General features: G+C 40.3%; 1 protein-coding gene across 1 annotated transcript; it reads right to left on the reverse strand.

Annotated features, from left to right (window-relative positions):
* Window positions 1–409: 409 nt before the first annotated feature.
* On the reverse strand, window positions 410–24,447 carry sema3ab (sema domain, immunoglobulin domain (Ig), short basic domain, secreted, (semaphorin) 3Ab). The gene is made up of 17 exons (XM_034085359.2): window positions 23,720–24,447; window positions 15,848–16,008; window positions 15,347–15,409; window positions 12,440–12,559; window positions 11,611–11,701; window positions 10,699–10,818; window positions 9,069–9,211; window positions 7,486–7,600; window positions 7,327–7,396; window positions 7,071–7,215; window positions 6,744–6,963; window positions 6,564–6,655; window positions 6,438–6,479; window positions 5,653–5,810; window positions 4,377–4,444; window positions 3,290–3,435; window positions 410–3,031 (listed from the first exon to the last, which is right to left on the reverse strand). Exons 1-17 carry the CDS (start codon window positions 23,835–23,837, stop codon window positions 2,504–2,506), a joined length of 2,400 nt encoding a protein of 799 aa, XP_033941250.1. The 5' UTR covers window positions 23,838–24,447; the 3' UTR covers window positions 410–2,503.
* Window positions 24,448–26,968: the final 2,521 nt, after the last annotated feature.

Here is a 26,968-nt window from a genome sequence, read left to right on the forward strand (position 1 = left end):
TTCAGTAATTCTTCTACTGCCTGCAGCACATCATAGTAGGAATACATAGCTTAGCTTTTCACATATTATGATATAATAAGCACTTGAACTAACTCATATTCTTCCTTAACCAATTTAATTTTGTCATATATTATCTGTGATGTTAATTATATCTGCTTGGAAAATCATTACTTATACTATTCCATGATGTGAGTATGATTTACTTGTATGGATAAAACAGACAACCACAGAAGTAAATCACTGTCCGAAATGTTAGGTTATAAAAGGTTTTCACAATATTATAGTAATATACTCAGCAAGGTGGTGCAAAATGTAATCTGATCATCTAGCTAAAGGAAACTTTTCTGACTATCCACATCCTATGATACCCGCAGGACACCAATACAAATAGATTTAATGAAACCAACACTTCATGAAGAGACATTTATTAGATCAGTAGAATACATCACCACCATCATCATCATCTTTCCTAAAAGCAGTAGCAGCAGCAGCACTTCATCTCCTCACTTTCACCGTATGTCCAAGACAGATGCAACGAGGTACCATTTTTTTTGTCTTTATAATGAGGATCTTATCATATGTCCATCTCTCCTGAAAGTTGCACAATTCTGATGTTGAACTTGTCTTGTTAGCCTTAAATCGTTTTTCAACGGCTCCAGTTGTTTCTCATCTTTTCCGTCACAGTTTCCGAAGCATATGAGGGTTGCAAACACTCACCAGACAAGGTCCTCTGATGTACTGATGTGTTGCAATGCTCAACTAACAGTGTTCCATGTTGTTTTTTTTAATTGTTGTTAACAGGTCTGTGGGCGTTTTAAAACCTCAGTGAGATCCTGTTTCGATCTTGTTTATATATTTATTTATGAATACCTACCTCCGGAATGATCAATTATACAGTTAAGAGTCTTACAGAAATAGTATGTACATCTTTGAAATATTTAATATTGTGTACTGCATTAGCAAACAACACAATTACGGTGACAACACCAGACTATATCAACGCTATAGCAAAACAGGAACTCTACAATAGTATTCACATGCACTAGTACACAGTGTGATACTTGTCAAACATAGACCATCGTATTTTATATTTACAAAATGTTCACAGCTACATTCCAGGTTTGTGTGCATTGTATAATCAAAGTATTGTTATAATCAGAAAAACTTGTTTTTTATGTAACGTGCAGTGAATTGAAGTTTTTACACTGCTCTGCCTTTGAAGAATATGAATATGTGGCAATACATGTGGAAGAAAAATACATTTGGGATAGTCGGTTATTGCTCAGTGCATTTGATAAGTAATGCATGTGATATTGACCAATATTGATAAATAACTTCCAGTCTTACCACATTAAGTGAAAAATAATACCGTTATTTTAAGAGATTGGTCCTGTAAATCAGATTAATCAAGCTAATGAGGAAAATATTTTCACAATGTACATAATGGTATATCAATAAATATATATAGTGGTGACAAAGTCTATGCAAATCAAATGAACATGGAAGAACTCAGCATTACATTTTATGCACTGAGATGATGCAGACATCCGTATGAATTGACAGTCAATTTAACGACTGCTGACACTGGAAGGAATCTGATGAAAACATAAACAAAACAGAATAACAAAACTTGACTTTGTTTGAAAAGCTTATCTAGGGCGTAGACAAACAGACAAGTACAACATCTCCCTGTTTTCAACTGCTGTCGAAAGACTTTTTCTTAAATAAATGTACTTTCTGGGATGACAATCTAAAGCAACTAGACAACTGCAAGCCATTCCCTTTATAATGAGGAGATATCACAGAATACAGTATTTACACATCGTAGCTACATGGTTGAATTCACTGAAAAATGTGGACAGTTGCTCCTAGTTTCTTGCAGTGCCTGGGCATCTTCTAGTGTTGACATATTTAACCATATATAATACCAAAAGTGACAAAATATCCCATTTGTGCTTCACTTATGTTGTGCTTGTAATTCCACTGCCACTCCATTTACTCTCCAGACTGTTTATAATGTAATCCCACCTCCTCTTCTTTCATATTTGTGAAGTAAAAAAAAACATGATCAGGTTTTTTTTTAGGTATCTACTTAGTTTCACACTGATAAAGACACCTAACTAGCATGCCATGAGACGATGCCATTGCCATCTCAACGTGGAGTCAGTCATGTCTGTAGGGTGGGTTTATGTATATCCAGTTATTGTGCTGGTTGACACTGCCCCTCCGCAGTGTTCAGGCCACAGAGGCCGGCTGAGATAATATGCTCCCATGGTTTCCTACGGTCCTCTGAAGTGCCGTACTGTAAACATGGCTGCCCACGCACAGAACCCACCAGCCGGCAGATCAGGATAGTGTTACCTTTTTCCAGTTTAACTTTTCTACCCAGTCTTTGAGGAAGATGTCTGTGTCTCGATATGAAGGAGAAATGTGGGTAGGTTAATCGGGTTACAGGATGAGGGTGTGGTTTAAGGTATGGGTTTTAAAAGTCTGGGTTTGTAAGTCAGACACTGCGGGGGGCCCTCTCCAGTTCATGGGTCCTGCGGTTGCGTCCCTTCTGCCTGTCTTGCAGGTGTTTCCACTTGGCAGCCAGCCCCTGAGCGTGCATGTGGGCGCGAGGGCTCACCACCTTCTGCTGCTGCTGCTGGTGTATTTGTACTTGCTGAACTAGGTGAGCTTTCTGTTTTCTATGCTTTCTCTCCCTCTTCCATACCTGCTCACAGAACTCGTCGACACTGTTCAGAGTCGGGTGATTGACCAAAGACAGGAAGTCTCTGTACCACAGCTTTTGATTGGGACTTTCTTGAGGTGGGGGAATATGCGGGGCAGGTACGCTGGCTGCTGCCTCTTCATCCCGATGGAGCAGATCCTCCAGGCGCTCTGTGTCAATCACCTCTAAGGTCACCTTCAGGAGGGTCTGCATGAAGCCGTGCTCCACCGCCTGGCACAGATAAATCCCAGAATCCTTCTTGTGGAGTGTTCGAATCAGTAGGCCTTGGTCTGTGCGGATGAAACGCTCTTCTGATTGAACCTATAGTATGAGAAAATTGGATAGACAGAGAGAAAGACATTGATCATTAAGATAAAAGCTTCAACATTTCCCCAAAAAATAATTAGCTATGCCTTATTGCTGTTTTGATTCATATTTTTTTTTTTACTAAATGATAGAATTAAATATTAATAAGATACTGTGTTATTTTACATTTTAAAGTTTTAAGTTCTTTGTCTGCTTTGCATTGTATCTCTATTTCAATTAAACAGTTGAAGTGTGTTGTGACATATGTCCCACCTCTTGTTTGCGGTCATCAGCAGAGCGCTGATACTGCCAATATGTCACGGCTCTCTGGGACTTGGGACTGCACTCAAGGAAAGTGCTGCTGTTCTCCACACCATACACAGTCTTATCCAGGAGAGTCGACTGCCCACTGAGTTCATCTAGATGAAACAAGAGAATATATTACACACCCAAGTTTGTGGAAGCAAATAACTTTTGCAGAAAATATTGTGATGTTAAGTGACTCTCTGTATAAAACTGGCTGATTTTTCTCCGACTGAATGAATGTAAACAGTACTGAAAGATAGTACTTTATAAGATAGGGGCCTGGTTATATTTTTAATTTTACTTTATCTTGACGCGTTATACCATCTATTTTCTTATCACACTTAATCATGCACAATAGGCAGCTCGCTCCACGGAGGCAGTCCTTGGAGGAAATGGGCTGTAGCTAAGATATGGGAAGAAGGTGCATTTTTATTGAGTCAGTGTTCCACTGATTGATCTCCTAAATGCTGTTTTAAATTCTCCAATCTTTTATCCTTTTCTTTATAGAGTGCTGTGGCTCATTGAAATGTGTATTTAAAAGTGTTGCTGCCTACTGAGTGGGAAGCATCAGGTACAGGACATTTTTGTGTGAATTTCTCCTCCACAAATCAGAAGCTTTTGTTAACGCTGTTTTAAAAAAATATATTGTTGAGTTACATGAAAGGAAAGTGTAATCACAGTCATTTGACACCAGTATGAGTCCTGCTTTTGGACTAACACCACAAACAGGGCAGTGGAGTGCGGCTTGGCGACAGAGAGGAATCCTGACCATTTTAATTAGAAGCTTCACATGGACGGACTCTAATCTTCACACCACCAGAGACACATAAACACAAACACATTCACATTCTTCTTTAATGTTTTGATCGCTTGAGGAAAGAAGCAGCTTTAGGACAATTGTATGTTAAATAAACAAATCCTAAGAGAAAGCTCTTATCCATATATCATTTGGAAATAATGAAAAGTAATAATATCTGAAATAAAAATAAATGTTATGACATATTGCATTCGTAATACCATAGTTTGTAAAATGCATTTTCTTTCTATAATGTACCTTGGTGTTGCAGATCTGAGCACTGTGTGAGCGGGTCTCCGTTCCTGATATCTTGCCTTCTTGTTCTCCTGCAGCAACATAAATATGAACACCTTCATGAGTCAGCAGACACAACGGCTTCTTTTAATGTGTGTGTGCAAAAATACTCGTGTGTGTAGGTGTGTTTTTTAATGTGGTTTGGATGTGCAGCAAATAGTGGATAAATTAACCGCGGGCAGCCCATAGCCTAAAAACACTTTAATTACAAAGGAATGCAAACCTAATCAATCATTTCAGCATGTCATCTCTCTGGGCTGTAGATGCAAAAGAGGTGGAGTTTCAAGTAAAGTGAAACATAATGCTAAGGATATTTTCTGTAAACAATAATTTAAGAGGCTATGGAGACACCAAAGCAAACTGGCATCGTCTCCCCCTCTGCTTCCTATTGTTCTAACCCAGTGTGGGTGTGTTGGTAATTGGAGGTAAAAGTGTTCTCTTGTCTCTCTTATCTTGTGTTTGAATGCAGGACTCTGGAGTCCAACTAACAGCGAGAACAGGATACTGTGCAGCGAGCATTCAAATCAATAAGCCCAATGGAGCTATGGAGCTATGAGTGGGAGGCTGCACACAGAGCACACACATGAACACATACAGATCAGTCCGCTACCACATAACCTCTTACACCTACTGTAGCTCACCCCTGGTTCACCCAGACAGCCGAAAGACATCACTGACATGGGGTCTCGTTTACAGTAAACACACGAGGCAGGTTATATTTCTGGCTCTCTGGTAGAAACACGACCCTCTACCTTAAGGGGGTTTTGGCAAATATACAAAGCCTGCTCTATAAGTGCTCCAGCTTCAGCTCGAACCGCGGCCTGCCTGCATATGTCCTCAATCACACCAGTAAAAAGCCTTCTATATAATGTGCTTCTACTTCAGTAAAATGTAGGCACTATGTTAAAGAAAGCTAATTCTTAAGCATTATTCAAACATGTTTTGTAAATGCTTAAATCTAAAGCAGGTTACTCTTATGCGAAACACAAATACACATTTCTCTTAATGGTGCTCTCTTCATATGAAGCACATATCCTGTCTGTGCTACTTTCAGTGTGTTCAATGTGCATTCCTAGCCAGATATGATAAAGTATCTGTTGTGCCAGGTTCAAAGAATCATATTGAATTTAAGGAAAACTTGCAGGGCAGATTAGAGACCGTGTACAAGGTGTCCGGCAGCTTGTAAAACACAATATTAGGGTGGCGACGTGGCATGAATGTGGAAGGATGTGTTCAGTACCTCTTAGTCATGGGAAAGTATCTGGAGCACTCGGTGCCGTCCCATGCACAGTAAGGGTCCCTCGCCAGGCAGCATTCAGCACAAGCCTTCCCATAAACCTCACACCGATGCAAAGGCATCTGGGACACACCAATGTCAGAGCCAATGTACAGTTGTTGCTGTGGAGGAAGAAGAGAGAGAGAAAGTCAATTTTCAATATCAGATATTTTACGTCTTAAATGTAGGTTTTATATCTGGCTGAGTGGTGCGCTTTGAGTAGAACTTGCCTCAGCTTATGTGTGTCAGTAAAGCAAAAAGACAAGTCAGGAATGTGGACATACCAATTTCACTACACCTGCTCCACACCCTTCTACCTGTCAATTACCTGTCTCTTTTAGTCTCTCCCTGCCATTTAAGTTGACAAACTAACTGTTGCCTGAAAGCTAACAATTGAGATCTCAGTGCGATAAATTCTTTCATCTCAAAGTTTTTAAAACAACAGTGTGTGTGTCTATTATTCAGTCAAAGTAGAAAAGTGTGTCACCTCTGAGGAAAGTTCTTATGTTCTAAGAAACTGTATTTTTAAGACAGAAATTGTAGTTTATTTTCATTATGATATCACATCTCCACAGGTTCTCCTCAATTAATTCCAGGAGGCTTATCTCCAGCCTTAATTAAAGTATTTTACTGAGGAAATATGTTCTTGTTATCTTATATCAGATTAAGATCTCCTTGTGTGTTATCGTGTTCTGCTAAACGGGTTGCTTAGTTTATTTTTGACATGCAATAAGAAATAACATCTATACCTGTTTCACGGAAAGTTCCATTGCTGTGATGGCGGCTGGCTCCTGTAAAAAAGAAAATCAATAAAATGGTATTAGACAAAATACTTTAACCTGGAGTATTATTGCAGATTATAAAAAGCAACCTACTCTGAAGACAGTCATTTCCTCCAATAGGACTTCCTCCAGATCATGCCAGGAGCCTCTGGGGATGGATACCACTTTCAGTATTGTCCCCATATCTAGAACGTGATGAAAGCGCAAATATCTTCAAATATCCACTCTGCAGTTCATGCATATCCTTCATTTTAATTGATCAATAAATAATACCTGTGCCGATGAACATGACATCATACTGGCCATCTTCTGCTTCCACTTTGTCCACCACTATCTGAGTGAACTGGTAGTCCACATCTGTCTTGACTATGATTGGTCGGTTGTTGATGGGGTAGACTGGGTTAAACATGGCTGGGTGGCTTCTGGCAAAAGTTACAACTTCATCAGGAAGGTCCTTGGTTGTATCAAACCCTCCAAACGTCTTGCTTGGGCACTGTGGAGAAAAAAGGGATATTTGTCATAAGAATGACATAGAAGGACATAAAGGGCTCATTTTATAACACACTGACTATTATTAAGATAAAAGTGTAGTGTAATCACTGTGCCAGGCCGAGGGTAGGGAACACGTCCCTGGAAGGGCACCCACTGATAGTTGGGTCCATCTCTGTGAGCGTAGGGACCCAGGAACACTCTCCTGATGTCTGTCATGCTGTACATACACACAGCTGAACCTTTGAAGATGTTGCTAATGGGCAGAACAGATGACTCAGTTAAAGAAAGTTCAGTTCCTGGTTGAAAACAACGAATGTGCAATAAGTAATCATGGCCAAAACTATTTCTATGTTAGCCACAATACCTGGAAGTTGTAAATACTGCGTAGATGATTGGGCTCTTAGGATCCTTTGTGCTCATCAGAAAAACATCCTCTGAAAGCCAAAGAGAGGACAATGTTTATTATAAACACATTCTTCACTATGAAATATCTAATCCTCAGGAAATAATGTATGAAACTCACGTAGTTCGTCAAAGTGTGTGTCTATTCCGTTACTGCCAGGCACAGAGCAAATAAGTCGAGCCTTCAAGAAGGTGGTCCACTTATTAACCAGACTCCTGTGACCTCCCAGGTCATTCTGTTAGAAAGATCACAGTTCATTCATTTAAAATGTACAAAAACATTTCAACAATAACCATTTGTTTGTTTCATTTTTAGCATATACCATTATTTCATCGTGTTACAAGAGAAAACCTTTTTTTTCTTTTTATATGGAGCTTTATGTAAAGCATTGCTTACATAATGGGGGGATTGTATTGCTTTATTTCATACTCTACTGCCAAGCTGTGAATAAATGCTTCATTACCCTGTGGTTGAATGAGGTGCAGATTTTCCTCGTTGGCTGGGAAAGGGACTTATGAATTTCCCATCCTATGCAATTTATGCTGCCATTCCCCTGCCTTTCACAGCATAACACAATCTTGTCATTCATATAAGAGATTACACTTCAAAGATTGGATATATGACAATATGCCTTTGTTGGTTGGAGAGTATTGGGATTCAAACTTGTAAAACTTGATGTGTATGCCAAGGAACCTTCAGATAACTCGTAATAAAAAGTCATGTAAGAACACATCCTCCCTTCAAAGCAACAGCTTAACTACTGTAGATCAGATCATGAGGAATTAACCATATTACAATAGACAGTTTCTCTGGTAAATTATTGCATTTGTTGTGGATTAAGACCTGTCCATTAACCAAACATCCACTACTTAATAATGGATTTTTCGATGTCGTTGGTCTCTAGAGTACTGTATGTTCCATTAAACCTCGAGAATATGTGTATGTGTGCTTCAGAGTATGGTATTTGTTTTCCAGAACATTGCACACAAACACAGAGGCAGAAGTACTGGCTCATAAAAAAGTATCCTACTTGGTGTTGATTTATGACAGTAAATTAGAATGTGCATAGGCACAGGCAGAATTCCAAATCTTGCATAATGGCTGGTTTGTCTTCTGTTGAGCATAGCAGATTCCTGACATACTGGGTAATCAGGCTGTTATGACAGAGGCACGATATGCAGCTAACTGAGAGGTTGAGGAAGGGCATTACTTGCTGATCTGCAGTCAGCCCAGTGAATTCCTGCTTGATGAAGAAGAATATGATTTGAAACGTGAAAGCTGATACAAGGCCAGTGATTAAACACAACCATCCCCTGGAGCTAAAGGGTGTAGCAACCCCAATCAGTGCCAAAGCCTGGCATTAGGATAACATTGCTGCCATTGACAGTATCTGTGCCTCTCAGGTTCTATTGACATTTAACGTATCTCTCAGGTTTCTGTCTTCGGGGGCCGATTGTAGCACACACAACAAGGCCCACTTTCTCCAAGCTAAAAATAATCACAGATAAGAGGCCCTGAAACCTGCCATTATGAAAGCCACTCACACTCAGACCCGTCAAGTGTTTTCACAGATACAGAAGCTATTTCCCATAATGTCGCTTTGTGTTGTGAATGTTTTTGTCTATCTCCCTTTGTGGGCATCTGTAGTTTCCTTTGCCGGAGCCTGCTATGGCATGCAAGTGTGTGTTTGAATTGATGCATACTTTGCAGAGCTGTCCGATGCGAGCATGTGTGGCCTTTCCAGCGTGCTCGCCATCCATCGCGTTCTCTTTGAAGAGCAGGTAGATTTTGTCATCTTCTGGATTGTCGCTCTCTGGGATCAGATGAACACCCACAAACCTGGGATCTGACACACATTGAGAGACATATATTTGAGATAACGTAAGTCAAGACAAATATCAATTATATGTCTCAAAGTGTACATTTATGTATCCCTTTTCAGGATAGTGCTAGTAAGTCCTTACAATTGTAGTACTACATTTAAAGAGGTAAGATGACAATAAGGAGAGCAAATTAATGTTATATTTACATTTTTAAGAGAGGAACTCAGGGAATTCAATGTGTAGAGCCTTTTAACCTGTTAAGCCCCAAGCCTGTTTTTCAGGTTTCAGGCTCGAAAATGACATTCCCAGAACAAATGACTATATCTTCACTTATAAAAGGGGTAAATTAATAATCTAAACTATAAAGTAAATTCAGATTGAACATAGTAAAAAAAAAAGTCAATATAGTGTCCGTCCAAAAAAAACATATTACTTATAGTGAAAACCACGCTTGAATGATGGGATGGTAGACTGAAAGCTTTAGGAATCAAAACTATAACATATAATAAGTACCCTGTATCAAGATTGATAAGTGACAAGTGAGATTTGACCTTTTTAGAGAGACTTAGAAAAATAAACCCACTTCTGGGGTCATTTGGGTGGATTTGCCATATCTCTGGGTCGATTTTGATGATTGACATCCGTTTTTAACCGTTAGAGCAAATAGAATCGAGGGAAAGTTCCTAAAGTCCATCTAAACATTACCCATTGGTGAATCGAGTGATGCACAGCTAGAATGCCCAAAACCGGAAGCTGGGTTGTTGCTCTCATACACTCTAGTAGAAAACAGCAAAGGTAAGACGTATTTGCCGTTTTGGCCCCGTAAAGCTAAGTTGTGTGTTGTCTGGTTTCGCCTTCGCTGCCCTGAGTTTCTTCCCGTTAAGTGGGTATGACACATTCATAGTTTGTTAAATGTTAAGTAGCCCTCAGACGCTGTTTCTTGCAAGATGTTGCGTTTTGCCCCCGGTACCGGGGGCATGGGGCTTAACAGGTAGTAATACAAAAAGTGTAATATTGAATATCTAAACTCCACAGGCAGCCAATGGAAAGAAAACAATATTTGGGTAATGCTCTTGTCCAAGAAAACAGGCTGCAATGTTTTTAGCAATGCAAAAAAGATACAGTTCATTGAATGAAGCACAAGTATAATCAATTAATAAACAACTGTTTTGAAGTCACAGAAAACATGGAGACAAGAGTAAAAACAAGAGAGTTCTCTAGGGTGGTTTTTTTCTGGGACAAAACCATATCGGTTTTTATCTGTATTTATTTTAAGAAAAAGTTTAAGACTGTGTATAAATAGAAAACAAAAGAGGCAATCCTTTGTTGAGTTAAGCAGCATTAGACTTCGCATCACCGACACCCACTTCATTTTTTCAGTATAATACATTTGACCAAAAGCACATAAACTAACTAATAGTTGCATGCATAATCAAGTAAAAGTCTTTGATCGAAAATCTCAGGTCTCTCAATCAAAGACTTTACAAGTGACTTTCTTCGTCTCTCTCACCATTTAACCACCGGGAATCATGTTGCTCGGTCCTGATTGGGTGATGCTTTCCAAGAGTGCGAAAGATGGCAAAGTCCCGCCCCATGAAGTCAGCTGATGTCCCAGCATACAGCTCTCCATCTGTGAGTAAGAGGAATGAATTGGGTTAGTTTAGTAACAGCGGATGGGAAAACACTCAGTTGTGATTTCTCCCCTCTGATGCAGGTGTACAAATCGGAGCAATTGTTCAGGGGATTAGCAGTTCACATAGACATGGAGTCCTGGGAGAACACAGAGAGTGATGTACGGGATGAACATCAGGAGTGTGAAATTGACTTTAACACAGCAGGCAGGGCTGAGAAGGGAGACAGGGGAAGGGTGAACGGATGGAGGGACACATGAGGAGGGACAGGAGAGAGGTGTGAGACAGGGGGAGTACATAATAATGCTGGTGAGAGGGGAGAGAGAAAGGGTGAAAGGAGATTGGGGTGATGGGCTGGAAAATAGCCATCTGCTAGGTTAAACGGTTTGATATAATATAATGTGACTGGCAATAATTGGGGGTAAGGAGGAAAGACATGCCCATATGCTCACATGCTTTATTTGCCAAAAATGAGGATTCAGTGCAAAGAAAATTATATTAAGTGTCATCTGCCATGCACGCCCAGCACTTAAAGGAGGCATATTCAGATTTAAAATAGACTTTACAGTCCTGCCAATGAGGGGTTTCCAGTGAGTAAATACAAACTACAGAGCAGATGCACTTGTAATGAATAACAGGAATGCCCTGTTCTGTTATTCACGTTTACTTAACTCCCTATATATTCTTTTAAATGAAAGAGCAAGGCACAGGGTGTTTTCAGTACTCCCACGTTTTTATATGACCTTGCTCTGACACACAGAAGAAAGGCAGTGTTTCCGGTTTGAACTTACCAATTAGCATAGAGGCAGTGAGCAACTTGGGATCATAGGGACTTTTCCCACGGCCATTTTCTACCAGAGGATCCAGTCTGAACACGTTGTCCTGGACATAAAGAGACATCAAGTTACAGGGGTTGTAATGCAGTGGTCCACATTTTCTTTGCCCGTTAAAGATGCAAATTACACGGGTAAATAAAGAGTTGGAAATTATTCAACACATTTTGCTGTGCCATGCTGTTTGATAGAACACAGTAGTATTGTATTAAAATGAACAAATGTTGTGACCCACAGAAAGGTATTTACATTTTAGTCTACATGGTTGCTAAGTATTTCACTATTATAGCCATAGTGTTGAAAACATGGACACATTGTAAATCTAAAGAAATTCTTACCCTTACAGAAAAGGGATTGAGTATGAAAGCTTTAAATCTCATCGCTCTCTATGACTGGGTGACCTCGACACTAGGAAAGCCATCAGATAAATGACATTACTAGGTCATGATCTATATAAAGTAGATGGCTTTTCTAGGAGATCTTTCCTGCCTCTAATTGTCTGTAAATAGCCGAGTAATGAATAGGAAACGCACATTTATAAGTCTGACTCAGTGAGAGCAATTTCCTTCGTTCATTCTGAAATGAACACACATACATTGTTTCCATATTAGAGTGATGTATTGGAAATCCTGTAGACTATGAAACGCTGTATGTCATTTTCCACTTCATTTAGCGAAATGCAACCACATTTAAGTACTTAGTAAATCATCACAAAATGCCCTCACACCCAACCACGAATGGTCCTTCACAAGTATCGCTTTTAGACAAATGTAACCTGTACCTGTACCTCTAGTTTCTTGCCAACCTCCAGGTAGGAACACACAGGGTGGAAGGCCCCCGTCCCACACACATAGAGATGGGTCTGGTTGAAAGGCTGCAGCACCTTAATGAAATTTGAGCACTCCCGCTGATGGACAAGAGACAGAGAACAGATTAAGCAGGATTAATAATCAACCTTTGGCAAAAAAAATACTTTAATGTCACAATTGATACAGTCTTTCATGCCACAGTTGTGCAAAAGCTTGTTGTTGTTTGCGTCAGCAAAAAAGTGGTGAAACAGCTGGATAAGTAAACAGGTCAGATCTCACAAAGAGCACATGTCACAGACAATCCTGTGCTTAAATACAGAAATCTGTAATGATAACGGAGAGCAAAGCCTACTGTAATCTACTTTAATTCTCCTCTAGAGAATGACCTGCACGAACTCTAGCTTTGTGCTGAGTAATAATTCTCTAAAATAATATTATGACTAAGACTATGCTTTATTATCCATGACTGTGTTTTTTATTTGACACACACACACACACACACACACACACACACACACACACACACACACACACACACACACACACACACACACACACACACACACACACACACACACACACACAGTCTTTAGGCTTTGCTAGGGAGACTGTGGCTTAGTGGAGTGTGCTGACTTCGAATCAGGGGATATCAAGTTCGGGTCCCACTGCAGAGCATGTCGTTGTGTCCCTGGGCAAGACACTTCACCCCAAATTGCTCCTGTGGGGATTGTCCACAGTACTTAATGTCAGTAAGTCGCTTTGGATAAAAGCATCTAACAAATGACATGTAATGTAATGTATTGTCTTTCTCTCTGACTTCAGTGACATCCTTCACTGCTTGCTTCTGAAATGTTATGCACATTAGATGTGTAATTTGATGTGAAATTCATACAGAAGGGATTTAGACTGTTGAATAACAAAAGAGGCTGAAACACTAGTCAAGCATAATAATCCTACTGTATACGAATCACAGTAATGCAGGCCAACGTTTCCTTGCCGTAGATGTTCTTGATTTGTTACTGGCCTCATATGTTCTATCATTATTTTAAGAATGTAGGAATATTTATCACAAGTCTTTTCTGCAGCTGTGTTTGTGTGTGCTGTATGCATTGTTCCATTGCCATGTGGCACTTTTCCTCATGCTCAGGCAGCACGTGCCTTAGCAGACCTGACCTCAAACAAAACTGAATGTGTCATCACTTTTTCAATACAAAAAAGAAGAGGATAGGGCCACAAATTATGCATGACTAAATTCATCTGCTTTACTGGGTCATCAGCAGATCGCAGCCTCTGTTTACATAAGCTTTTGTTGTCATTTAAACAGCTGTCTCTGCTTGGATTATTGAGGCTTGCGTTGGTGGATTTATCTGAGTGAGGAACATCATTCTTACAAGGAATAACTGTGTATGATCTCTGAAAGCACAATATATGAATATTTTACATTTTCCTCTTCCTTCTAACAATTTGTTTAGGGATTTACATGTTGCCATTGAGTTTTATGCATTTTTGTCAGGCTAAGCAATAGCCGAAGCTTTTCATTTGATTTGTGGGTGTCTGGTCACATCTTTCACACCCATATATCTTTTTCTTTTCTCTCTGCCTCATCTTCTGAAGTGTTTGCTTACAGTACACCAGGGGACAACAGCACACTCACTCTCCATCTCTCTCCACCTCCCTTTAATTCTCACTCCACTTCTTCGACTCCGTAACAGAAAGAGCACCCCTCAGGGCGCCTTATTCACCCATGCAACAATGTTGACAGAAAACACACAAAGGACTTTGCAGTGCTTTAACTCCGCCATGGAGAAGGGCAGGAGAGCTTGACCAATGCCCAGGCAGCAAACTGAGGCACAAACCACATTGCTATGATTTTAAATTCAGCCTATTGCCTTAGGCTCTTTTGAAGATACAATTCCTAACACAGCTTGAAGGAAGAAGACACAACCTCTCAGTGTGTTTACACAGAGATCCAACACACCACACAAGATGGAATCTGCGACTTACAGGAAGATGTGATGCTTGGCTTGTCATGTAGAGTTGAGTGAGGTAAGGAGTCTAAAAGGACCCTTGATCTTAATTCCAAAACAACTTTCAGTTCTCAGATCCTCAAAACTAGAAGCTCATCATATTTATTAAAATGTTCTTATCCTCAACAGATATCCTTATCCTCAACTTACTGTAGGTTCCAGCAATAGTTTCAGGACAACATTTGTAGGCATGCCATCAATAATAATGTACTTTAATAAGTGGATTCAAGTTTGTCCAATAATTTAGGAAAGCATCTATTTTAAAGCAAACCTCGGTCCAGTTTTGATGTGCTCCCAGAGGTTAGTCTGAAAATATCTAAAAGGAATGGATTGTATGATCGTAGAATTGTATAAGCACATTTTAGATTTAGACAATAACATGTGAACAATAATGCTTATGAATATAATATTCCTGCATTAATGTTATACCCTATAGGTTTGGCAGAAATCACAGCAGTTTCCCCGGCCTGACCCACTCTATTAAATAGAGTGCCCAGAGGCTTGATAAGTGATTAAGGTCAAATGATGGTCTCAATCTTGGCTCTGAGATAAGACCTACAGCAAGCTATAGGAGGCGGTGTGTTGTCCATGTGACAGATTGGATATGTCAACAAACTGGAATAAACAAGCTGAAAGATAAAGACATATCTTGTATTGTTTATTATTAAAATGCCATATATAATGGAGAACATATCCCTATGTAATCCCTGTGCAACTACAAGTGAGGATTGTTTTGAGACCTGCAGAGTTGCACTTCTTTCCTAGCACAAGCGAACAAAGACATTTTCAAAACATCTGTGGGAGTGGAGGGGCAAAAGGCTGGCACCCACTTGCAAGATGGATGTGTTTAGCTCTTACCGAGAGATCTTTTCCTGCCCACTTGCATTCATCTCTTCTGGTGGAAGAAGCTGGCCAAGGGATCTGCAACACAAACACAGTTCCTCTGCATGTTAGAGAAGAATCATCCCCCTCCTTGAATCAATTGAAAAGAGTGATACAGCTTCTGCTTGTGTGCACGCATGTACATGTGAGGGTCTAAGGGGTCACAATGTGATTTGTTATCCACTTTGTTTCAGTTTATTCCATTATTTATCCAGGTGTGCAGAGAGCAGCTAACATGCCTGGCACAGCGTGTGATCGTGTGCGACAGCCCTTGTCTGAAATATTAATGAGGTTCTTTTTTCAGTAGAAACAGAAAACAAAGTCCCGAGACACCTGAGCTCCAGGCTGGCACTTTGGATGCACACTCAAAGCAGTAATTACGTTGGTCAGAAATGCAAATAAACTTCAAGACATAATAGATGTGTGAACGGATGAAGCCACCAGACAGACTCTCTGAAAACCAAACAATGGCTTTACCTGTGTGTAGTCTCTGCTGATGTTCAGGAGGTTAAAGGAGAAGATGTGGTCTTTGGCTCCCACCACAAGCCTTCCTTTCTCCTCGTCCAACAGGAAGGTGTGGTAAGACGAGCTGTTGGCAAGGCCTTCAAACGTCACAAGGTTGTTAGACTCCAGCATGTCTGCAGAGAATATGGAAAGAAAAGGGATGATCAGCATAATATGATAATCACTTTGTGAAAATCACATTAACAGTGGGCAGCATAAAACCTGAAGAACTCCATCAGGTCAGTGTTTATTTCAATATTGATATTACTTTTCCAAAAAGTCTGAAAGACACAGCCCTGGTTTTAGAAAGCTTTCAACATTTCCAACCACTCTGTGACCACAGGTTCACCTCTCCATTCACCAGTCTGTCTGCTCTGTTGTAATGTTCCACATACGCTGACAGTTCACTGCTTTATTCCATGAGGGTAAACTGAATAAGTGCATTTTTTTTACAGTGGGTTGGTTTGGCTATATCCCCGATAGACTGGTCCTCTTCAGAGCCTCCTTTAGAGTTTCTTATGTGTTTTTATCCTTTTGATAAAAGTTGTAGCTTGTCTCCATTAACAAAATGGTCTCAGGAATAGAAAAAGTACAACATGGCCAAGAAAGGAAATGCCAACCCTGGAAGCCAATCATCAAACTGTCTGTAAGTGACATTGACCAAAGCAGCCAAGCAGAACTTGGTACACACACAGAAATGATGGGAGGAATATGTAATACCATGACTCTGCTTATACTCCATAGAACAAACTGCTGGATTACTTCAAACTGCGTCCGCTGTGGAAATATGTTGCTAAGGATACATGCTTACGCTTTGCAGTGTGATGCTATCGCCTGCCAATAGCATTTGTTTTCACAGTGGAAGGCAAAACCTGACAAAAACAGACATTTTGAATCTCCATAACGACCTTTAAAAGTGGCATTATGACTATGTCATTTCAAACACATTCATGCTCTCTCCTTCTCACACTTTGTTCTCACCCACACATTCTGATCTCCCATTGATCCCCCACACAAAAGGGTAGAGAGTTATGGAACAGAGGAGAACTGGTTCATTTGGTGCTCTCTTTCTCTTTCTCTGGGAGTAAATAACAAAAACGTTCATTAATGTTTTAGCAAGAAGAATGCCCACTCTCTGAAGTGTGTCAGAACCCGAGAGAGTGAGAAGACACAAGCTGGCAAAAGAGCTGGTGTAAGAGAAAAGAAGAGGGGGCTTCGCACTGCTTTTATTCATTCATAAACTCTCATTTTAATATGAATTCAAAACATGGGACAACATAACTTGGCCGCTTTAATCTGAGAAAGTTTGAACATCTAAATGTGTATTTAACAAATGTGATATCCAGCTGTGGGCCACTCAGTGTAATGTAGAATACAATAACTAAACAAGGGAGCAGATATTTGTACTATTAATAATTTACCCATTATAAAATGATCCTCATAAAGCATCATGGGTAAATAGGTAAATATCTTTATCATTATGTAAACCGTTTATAGAGATCACGTCTGTCCAGGTCAAATTGATCATTATACCCGTCATGCCGATCACCATCTTATTACCATGTATTACATGCATATAAAGTAATGAAACACACAGCTGATTTGAGTTTCAACCTGCTGTGTAAATTCAATTACCATGTTGTGCTTAATTCAAATACATCACCAGCACCATCTGACATTTTTAACAGACGTGAAAATAAAGTGTTTGTTCTTTATGTTCCTTTGTTCCTAATTTAAGAACAACATCTATTTGTTCTTCTTTTCTTAATGAACTCTTTATAAATTATAAGGCCTTTCAGTTGCTTTAAATGAATAGGCTTTAGAGTTATGCAAATACTTTTTATAGAGCCTGTATTCTGGAAATAATAGCAAATAACAGGAAGTTTAAAAAAAAAAACGTGATACGTTGAGTTTGAAAAGAGAAATATGTCAAATGTTAAGGAAACCAGCTGTGGGAGACAAAGGAAAATAGAGAACCTCTTGGCTCTGGTAACAAACTTCCTTGTCTTATTGAAACACTTTGGCTCCAGCACTGCTCCAAATACAATCCTTTTGTTACTGATATAAATGCATGAACACACATGAAAGTGCCTTGTGCCCAAACATGCACAATACTGTACACACAGGAAGGTGATATACAATGGATTGACATTGGGTCTTCATTGTCATTGTTTTGGTTATTTAGTTGGTTTCCTGTGACTCATCGCTAATGGAGACAGATTTAGTCTCGTAAGCGCATGGTGCTGTGACCCAGGGAAGTGGTCATCTTAACATGACTTAATAATTCCACAAAGATTTAAAATAAGATCTAAATGCATGATACTTAGATACTTACAATGATTTGTTCCAAACCCAAACGCTGTTCAAGACATACAGTAGCAATGCAAGTCAGACAGTTGTATTCCATTGCACGATTTATATACAGACATTTACACCAACTCATATCTTGTATGTTTATTTAAATGGCTGCAAATTACAGAGTTAAAGTAGATTATTTTGTATTTTATTGGGGGAATGTTTATGTAATATTTAATGAAATTGGGGCTATTGGGTTGCACATAATATAGTATTAAGAATGGAAAGAAGCTCAAAGTCATAAAGAAGTTGCAGTAAAAGTATTGCTTGGCCTACTATAAAGCTGTGTCCCAGATTTATTTTCCTGCTGTTACCTTGGTGATCAATCATTACTGGATCCAATGTAAGGCCTTCACTGATGGCACAATAGCACCAGCCTGCTATCTGTGACCCTCTATCCCCTGCACCAGTGCTGCGTTTGTGTGGGAGAATTAAAAAAAACTCCACATGTTGAATTGCTCTTTTTACTGCACTTTGAGTGTACAGTTTTGATGTTGTGCTGCTGTGTTTATTGTATTTGTGTTACTCTGGCACAACAATTTCCTTTGGGATAAATAAAGTCTTATCTTATCTTATCATACAAGCTGTATACAACTAGGAAATATTTATGACCTGCACGTCTGTGTGATTTGTAGATTATATAATCTGTTTCTGTAAAGGATATTAATAATTGCCCACAGAATAATACTTGTTTTTATAAACATCAAGGTGTCAAAGAGCCATAGGGAAACTGCACAGACGTGATGATAGCACTTCACTTCTCTTCAAACCACATCCACCCACCACACACACACACACACACAAACGTACACACACTCTGGTTTGGGAAAATTGTCTATGGAAATAGTGTCCATGGCAACAGACCAGACCATTCAACAGAGACTACTGCTAAGTTATTAAAAGCTATTCATCCAGAGGCAGATACTATATTGTGTGTTTATCTTTGTGTGTATTTATGGAACATGCTATGATGTGTGTTATTGGAAAGAAACAGGATGTTCCCAAGCCACGCCAGAGCAGTAGCCTATACATGTCTGAACTGGTGTGCCCTCCGGAAAAATATACAATAGGTTGTCAACCTGTGCATCTATATAGCACACGTTTTACTCCATTTCATCCTGCATTTTTAAACCGACCAATTTCTTCAAAGCAGATTTGATACACTGCAAGCTTTGTAAATAACAGTTTGTACTGTGATACAAAATGTTGTGCGACATACTGTCGAGCATGCTTTGCGTTATTAACAGAGATACAGACAAACAGGCATGTAGAGACAAAGAAAGAGCCATAAAGACAGGTGGATAGACAAATGTGTGGCCTGTAACAGGTGTCAGCTGCTTCCTTGCCGTATTTTACACATTTCTCTTTAACCCTGTAACCATTGAGGTAGGCCTGTCACGTCCTGCAAATGTCTCTTTTTACCAGCTGTTTGATGACGATACTTTCTGTTTCACGTCCATTTCGTCCCTCCACTTGTTTTATTTTCCCCTCCCTCTATCTCTCTCACCACCACTATATTCTGTTACGACAAATGTGTGTGTGAAAGACAGAGAAAGCTGAAGAGTGAGAGGGAACAATGGAAAGTGAGAGAAAGAGTGAGGCAGATGGAATGGATGCAAAGAATCAACAGTCCCATGTGAGACTGATAAAAATAAACTCTTTTACCCTACATCCACTCCGTCTTTCTCTCTCTCTTTCTCTTTCTCGACTGGAGGGCACGAGATGTTATCTAAGTGCTTCCTACGAAAAAACAGAAACACATCCTAACAATAACCCACGTTTGGCTGCACTGCATATGAGAATGCAGAAGTTTGGCCCTGGTTCAGCAGCCTCACTGACGTTCATCCTTCACATGGCTGAGTGTATGATTGCACATTGACAAAACACACTGCGTCACTTAAAGTGTATACTGTGACTGATTCATCCACGCCTGGGGGGAAACACCACTAAGCTTCATCAGTCAAGTAATTTGTTCAGTGTCAAGCAGAAATGCAGGCAAACACCTCCTGAACTTCATCTCCACATATTGCTGGCCGATCTTTAACATTGCCCATTTGAGGTTTAAGGTGTTCAATGAGTCCTGTAGTCAAAATAAGGAATCCCATGTTAATTCTAGTTCAAATTAAAAAAAGAGTATATGCTGACATTTTGGTTAAACAGTGTATTGTATGTGAAATAATCACTGCATTTTAGTGTCATCAACTAAACCAGATTTTTGACTTCATTCCCATCATGTTATATATTAACATTCGAAAATATTATTTTTGACAACGGCAAATTAATTTAAACCATATTGCTCAGCCCTACTTGACCTTTATCCTGTTTGTCTGCCAATAGCCCTGGGCACAGGAGATGATGTAAGCAGACATTTTACAACAAAGTTAATTCATTCTTGAGAGTATCTCACTTTGCAGCTGGTCCAGCTGATGACTAAGTCAAATGATTCCACCAATTCCTCTTAAAGCCCCTGGTGAAACAAATCAAAGAAAAACTGAACACTGCCAAACAAACATGCCTCAAGTTGGAGGGGAACAGACTATTGAGAACGAAGAAACAAGAAATCCCCCAGACATCCAGCGCTCTGAGTGTATTGGGACCTTCCCATGGCCATTCAGGGCCATTCAGAGTTTATACTACACACCCCGAGAAACCCAACTCCGCTCTGAGGATTCTTAACGTGCTTACGGATTAAGGGTCTTTAAGAGAACTTCTCCATTCTCCAACTCTGATTAAATGTCAATTTGCACCAGAATGAAAGAAGAATAACACGAATATAACACAAAAACAGCTGGACTTAGCACGTTCTTTACTACTACAGTCGGTGTTCAAAAGTACTGTGGTTGTGTGTTGTTGTTCTTAATACATTTTCCCCTACGTGTGTGTGCGCGCGCGTGTGTGCGTGTGCGTGTGTGTGTGTGTGTGTGTGTGTGTGTGTGTGTGTGTGTGTGTGTGTGTGTGTGTGTGTGTGTGTGTGTGTGTGTGTGTGTGTGTGTGTGTAAGCTGTTGGCGCTACTCAAGAAAGGGGTGGACAGGTCAAAGAGAAGGAAAGAGACTGAGTACTTTTGGCAGTACACACACATCGTATAAAACTAAAGTGCCACCTCTTCCCTTCCCTGGACAGCATTAAACATGTGCTCCACTTTTTTGTGGCCCATAAACTCCCAAAGGTTGTTTTCTCCCAAAGGGGTCCACTGATTACCCTGGGGGCAGGAATGAATTCAATAACAATGTCAAACTATGACAGTGAAATAACTCAATATATGCTTCTGTAGGTCACTGTAAATCCAAAGCCTCCCACTATCTCATCATCACCCAGTCACTTAGTTGTTGACACAGTTGGACCTAAGCTTGTGTTTAAGCCATGGAGTACCTTTCTGATCTATCCCCCTACTCAACTGCCCTTCTGCCCCTCAACCCCTCGCTTTCAAAGATCTCCTGGGGTGTGTGTGTGTGTGTGTGTGTGTGTGTGTGTGTGTGTGTGTGTGTGTGTGTGTGTGTGTGTGTGTGTGTGTGTGTGTGTGTGTGTGTGTGTGTGTGTGTGTGTGTGTGTGTGTGTGTGTGTGTGTGTGTGTGTGTGTGTGTGTGTGTGTGTGTGTGTGTGTGTGTTTGTGTGTGCTTGTGTGTAGTGGATGGACAAGGAAGTTGGTATGAACGCTTCTGGGAGCCTAACTGTTTTAGAGGGGCTCATATTTAGGGGGAGCCGGCTGACGCTCAGGTTCACGCTTCTGAGGTAAACACTTCCCTGCTGTGTTCATATGAGATAAGTCCTCAGTTGAGTCAAAAACATGTGCAAGTGTGTGAATGTCTTCACACATTCATTTGGACACACTTAGATGTTTTCAGTATTCCCCGTGACCTGTAGGGGTCAGAGTTTCTTCACCTCAGTCCCATGTGTCACTGATGTTCCTCACTAGGCTGTCTCGTTACTGCTCTGCAATTTACCTCAGTGGATATGATTTCTTCCACTCTATGTGTAAATCTGAATAGGCTTCATCTATCACAGGGGTAATACATAATGTATACAGTGATATAAATGATTCATAATGCAATAATCCCATGTCACCACCAGCCTAATGGGACCTACAATGGTGTTTGATACAATTCTACAGTCTAATTTGAATAATATTTCAACCACGTTCCAGGAATGAAAATTCGACCTGCCCGCTATCCTCTGGCTATAACTCCGCATTCAGACATATGGTGCCAAATATTGTCCCTACCAGGCTAAAAGGGAATGAGATTAATGGAAATATTGAATTTTGTAGATGGCAGCCAAATAACCAAGCTGGCCAGGCTGCTACCTGAAGGCCTGGCTCCTAACAGAGATATCACTGCATGGGCGTGTTTCACCAAACTGACAGCATGTTGTTTTAAATGACTGATACACTCACAGGTATCATTAGCTAACTACAGATGGCCATGTATTTATGTGTGTTTCTGTGTGCGTGCGCATGCTCGTGTGTATAATTATGGATCTCCCAGTGCTGAGCGAGAAATATTTCTCTTTGGCAAAGCCATCTGCTGAAACAGACCTGCACCATTCATCCTGAGTATAATTACCATGCAGGAAGAACAGAGCGGAAAAATGACATCCAGGAAAAAAAGAAAGGCAGAGAGGGATAAATGACGCTAAACTGCCAGGGAGCCCAAGTCTGGCACCACTTTCATTGCAAAACTGACAAGAACAGTTGATCAAAAATAAAAAAAGAGTGACAGGAAGAGAGAGTGCGTATCACGGAAATACTTTTGTAATAAACAGTTTAGTTTTGATAAAGAGATACATGAGGCAATGAAGTAAAAATAAAATCAGTTTCCTAGGTACTCTCTTCTAATATCTCTTCTTGGCACACTAATTAGTGAATTATTCTGCATTCATTCCTTTTTATTATTCCCAGCTGATTGATTTACTGAACCAATTATGATTTTTACAAGACTGCAATAAGGCTTGCAATAAAACAACACAGTTTTGCTTTTTAAACTGAATGTAATGGAACATAAATACTATACTTGGAAGAGTAATCAGCATTTCTGATTTAACAACAAATAGGAACTTGCATTTGCAACATGCAGATTTAGACAATCTTTAGGCAATCTTTAGACAACTCTCATGTTCAAATCTAGACTGTAATTCCATGACTAACACAACAAAACAAACAGATGTTCATTAGTTTCTGTTACACGATAAGCCATAATACTTGATAAGCCTTGTAAAGAATCTACTTATGTTAAGGCAATTTGCATTGCTGGTATTTTTACAGATAGTCAGTGAAGAATATCTCTCTGTGTCACAGGGAAATCAAGGATATCACAGTTACAACAACTTCTTTAGACTTCTTCTTTTTTAGTCACTTCATCGGTACACCACATTTGGTTTGGGAATATACATCTACTTAATCAAAGGGCAGACCATTATGACAAAGGCTCCAATTCAGACATAATAATTAGGATATTTTCCTTCTATGACAGAAAACACAAATGCAAGGAACTCACCTTTATAGGAGAGTTTAAGACGGGGGACGTTGGTCTTGGTCTGTTGGGCTGCGCTGCCATCCGCCCTGAGCAAAAACACCCCACACAGCAGCACAATGCTGCCCCAGAGAGAGCCCATGGTCCTGGGGCAATAGACACAAGTAAGGTCCTTTAAGTTCACACCTCCAGTGCGATCAGGCTTATATCTGAGTAGTAGAAGAAATATCCCTGTTGTCCAGCGTTTATGAAAAACTGCTGGTGGGTCTGTCCAGACTGGTGCGCAGCAGGTTTCGTCCCCTGCCAAATGAAAAACCCTTTCTTGTTCCAGGGGTCAAAAGCCAAAAATTAGAGTCCAACTCCAGGGGAGGCAAAACCTGCAAAGCAGAGTTGGGGGTTACGGGTCAATGTCACTGCAAGTCCAAGGTAAACTCAACCAAAGTAAGCACAAAGGAGAGATCATCACTGTATAAGATATAAGGAAGATGAGTGAGAGGGTCCGGGTACGAATACCATAGTTTTCTGTCCTGGTACCTAACAAGCATGTGGCTCTGTCTAAACAGCCATCCACGCTGTCGCAGAGTCTCTACCTTTAGCTAAAGAGAGAAAAACAGGTCCAGTTTGTTTCAGCTGTTAATCCAGTCTGCTTGGTAAGCACAATCTGCACTGACTTTCTCTCTCCCCCTTCCACTCTGATTTTCTATCTCCCTCTCTCTCTACTTAGCACTAGTTCAGCTCTGCCCTGTCCCCACAGCACAAGGCACACAGTGCAACTGAGAACAGCTGAGGCAGACAGCAAAGTCAGAGTGAGAGAGAGAGGGAGAGAGAGGGAGAGAGAAAGAAGGAGGGGGGGGCAGGGAGAGAGAAAGAAGGAGAGAGAAGAGCAGAGAAGAAGAGAAGGGAGTGCAGTGTAGGTGGTGGAAGAGAGGGTGACAGAGAGCATAGAAAGAGAAAAGAAAACAGTGTAAGCAAAAGTAGGAGAAAAACTAGGAGGCTAGAAAGTGTATACAGACCGAAAAACAAAGCAGAAGATGAGGAAACTCTCTTACCGAAATGTTACATTTAGTTATTATCGTATATATGAGAATCAAAGAAAGGACACTTTTTGTCATTATATATTGTAACTCCGACAGACATTTAACAAAATAAAGGAACACACATAAATCCTAATGCACTAATATACATCATCATTTCATTTTTATCTCAATTTTATTAATGCATAATGCTATGTATATATTCAAAGGCATTATTGGTTGGTATGTGGTTAAAAGTCCAGTACATTACGTTTACTACTATTCAGTGTAACTGGGAAGAGAGCTTCTGTGAGGTTGTGTTTTCTCTGCTGGGTGCTGAAGCCAGACAGTGAGACGACAACGAGACTCTACCGAATGCATGCTATTTAACTGAATCCTTCACATCATAGCATACGTTGCTTACGCCACAGTGTTGATGCTCATGGTTTCGTGGAACTATCCAGGACAGCAGACAAACACATCTTGTCAGGTACATCTGTCTGGGTATGGCGCCACTAACGTTTCAAAAATCACATGGGTGAACACAGAAGTTCATTTTCAAGCTTAATTTAAATGTCAAGCTTCAACGTGCAACAAATCTCATTCTGGTGAAAAACAAGAAAAGTTCTTGTACTGAGAAAAGAATATCATCTCCAGAAGGATGAGATACCATAGAGCAAGATTTCTAAATGTGGGCACTAAGTTGAAAAAGTGTAAAAAACATTTCACCAAGCAACATTTCTCTGTGAAGAACAATACATCGCTCCACTGACAAATGAAGCATTCTTCAGAATAATCCACATTCTACATAAATACAGTGTTCTAAAAGACATTTAAACTGATTATTTAATATTAAATAGTCAAGCATAAAGGGAAGATTGATTGGGTATTTGTTGGCCACTCCATCTTAGTCTGAAGGGGTGTTCCCTGTCTTTTCTCTTTAACCATCCCAAATGAGATGTCAATCTTACCCTAAACAGCAGACCCTCAGTGAGCTGATTCCTTCTCGTGGTGAATGATAATGACTTTAGTGGCAATGGTGTGGTGTAGACCTCTAACAGGCTGTATCCATCTGGATAAAGAGCCATCAGACAGTGGGAGGAGAGCTGAACTAATCCTGCAGTGAGTGGATGGGCCCCACGGTTATGCTAATATAAACTGGCGCTTGGAGGTTTCAGGGCGAACACTACAGGGAACAAGTGTCACGCCAGTCTCTGCTTCCCTTACACACTGGATTAGTGGCTGAAACAGACAGATCCTTTCCTTTGCTATGTGGGATTGGCAGTGTTGACGTACCAGTTCATTATTCCAAGGATCGTGTAACACAATCTGCCATACCTAAGGCCAGACAGAGCGATCGTTTGAGGCGAATTAGGAGTGAATGGCCCACTTGAGAATGTTACTACTGGCCATACTCCTTGCATGGTGATCACTGCAAAGTGTTTTCATGCATTTGTTGTTCAAGTGGATAACAACTAGCTCATTGTACCAGTATGTCACATCATTATTGCCATCTAAGAGCTTGGTTGATTAACTGTCACTTGTGATTCTGCTTGATTCTTGTGAAAAATGCATATGCAGACTTAACATTTGGCAGTTAAATCATCCTGGCCGTCTCCTTAAAAAGGAAAAAAGACATTGGTGAGAATTTCCCAGTTCCAGTCATAAGGGAGTTATTTAGTGCTTCTAACTCAAGTGTTCTTCACTTTTCTGAACCCCACTGAACCCCCTCAGTTCACACTATTCTAACTCCCACGCTATGCAATTCTCCTAACTTCTCTCTAATTCAGCCTTGCTCTTGACGAACCCTCAAAACGCAAGTTATATTTGAATGTCCAGAAAAAAAGTTGTACGGGCGTGTAACTTTGACTCAACATTTTCTTCAGCCCTAGTCTTGTATAATGTCTTCCTTTGCCTGTCACCTCTCAACCTAGCTATGGTTCAAAAAGACACTGAATAACATTGGTCCAATAAAAAACAGGGACACGTCCTTGACTATGTGCAGGTTTTTACAAAGCCCAAAGGGAGTTGTGTGTTTGAAGGAGCATGCCCTTCTCTGAAGCACCAATTCAGCCTCATGGTCTAAACTCTCCTATTCACTGAGACAGAGGGCCCAGAGTACTCTGACCATCTCAGAGTTCATCAGCTCCTATGCAAGTGAGGTAGGATCGAGGGGGATACATTGTGGGAGATATGGTATGTTTGGCTGATCAGGCCTGTGGAGTTGAATGGGCAATGGATCTGTCGATACCTTTTTGAA

This window comes from Pseudochaenichthys georgianus, chromosome 6 (assembly GCF_902827115.2).
Source record: "Pseudochaenichthys georgianus chromosome 6, fPseGeo1.2, whole genome shotgun sequence".
Classification (NCBI taxonomy): domain Eukaryota; kingdom Metazoa; phylum Chordata; class Actinopteri; order Perciformes; family Channichthyidae; genus Pseudochaenichthys; species Pseudochaenichthys georgianus.

What these genes read in the sequence shown, in the direction of transcription:
- sema3ab (XM_034085359.2), bottom strand. Translation starts at nt 23,837, where the DNA reads ATGGGCTCTCTCTGGGGCAGCATTGTGCTGCTGTGTGGGGTGTTTTTG. An exon ending in TGTCATGTTCATCGGCACAG is followed by an intron (nt 6,656 to 6,743) that starts GTATTATTTATT and finishes ATCACGTTCTAG; the next exon opens with ATATGGGGACAATACTGAAA. An exon ending in CTGATGACCGCAAACAAGAG is followed by an intron (nt 3,032 to 3,289) that starts GTGGGACATATG and finishes CTCATACTATAG; the next exon opens with GTTCAATCAGAAGAGCGTTT.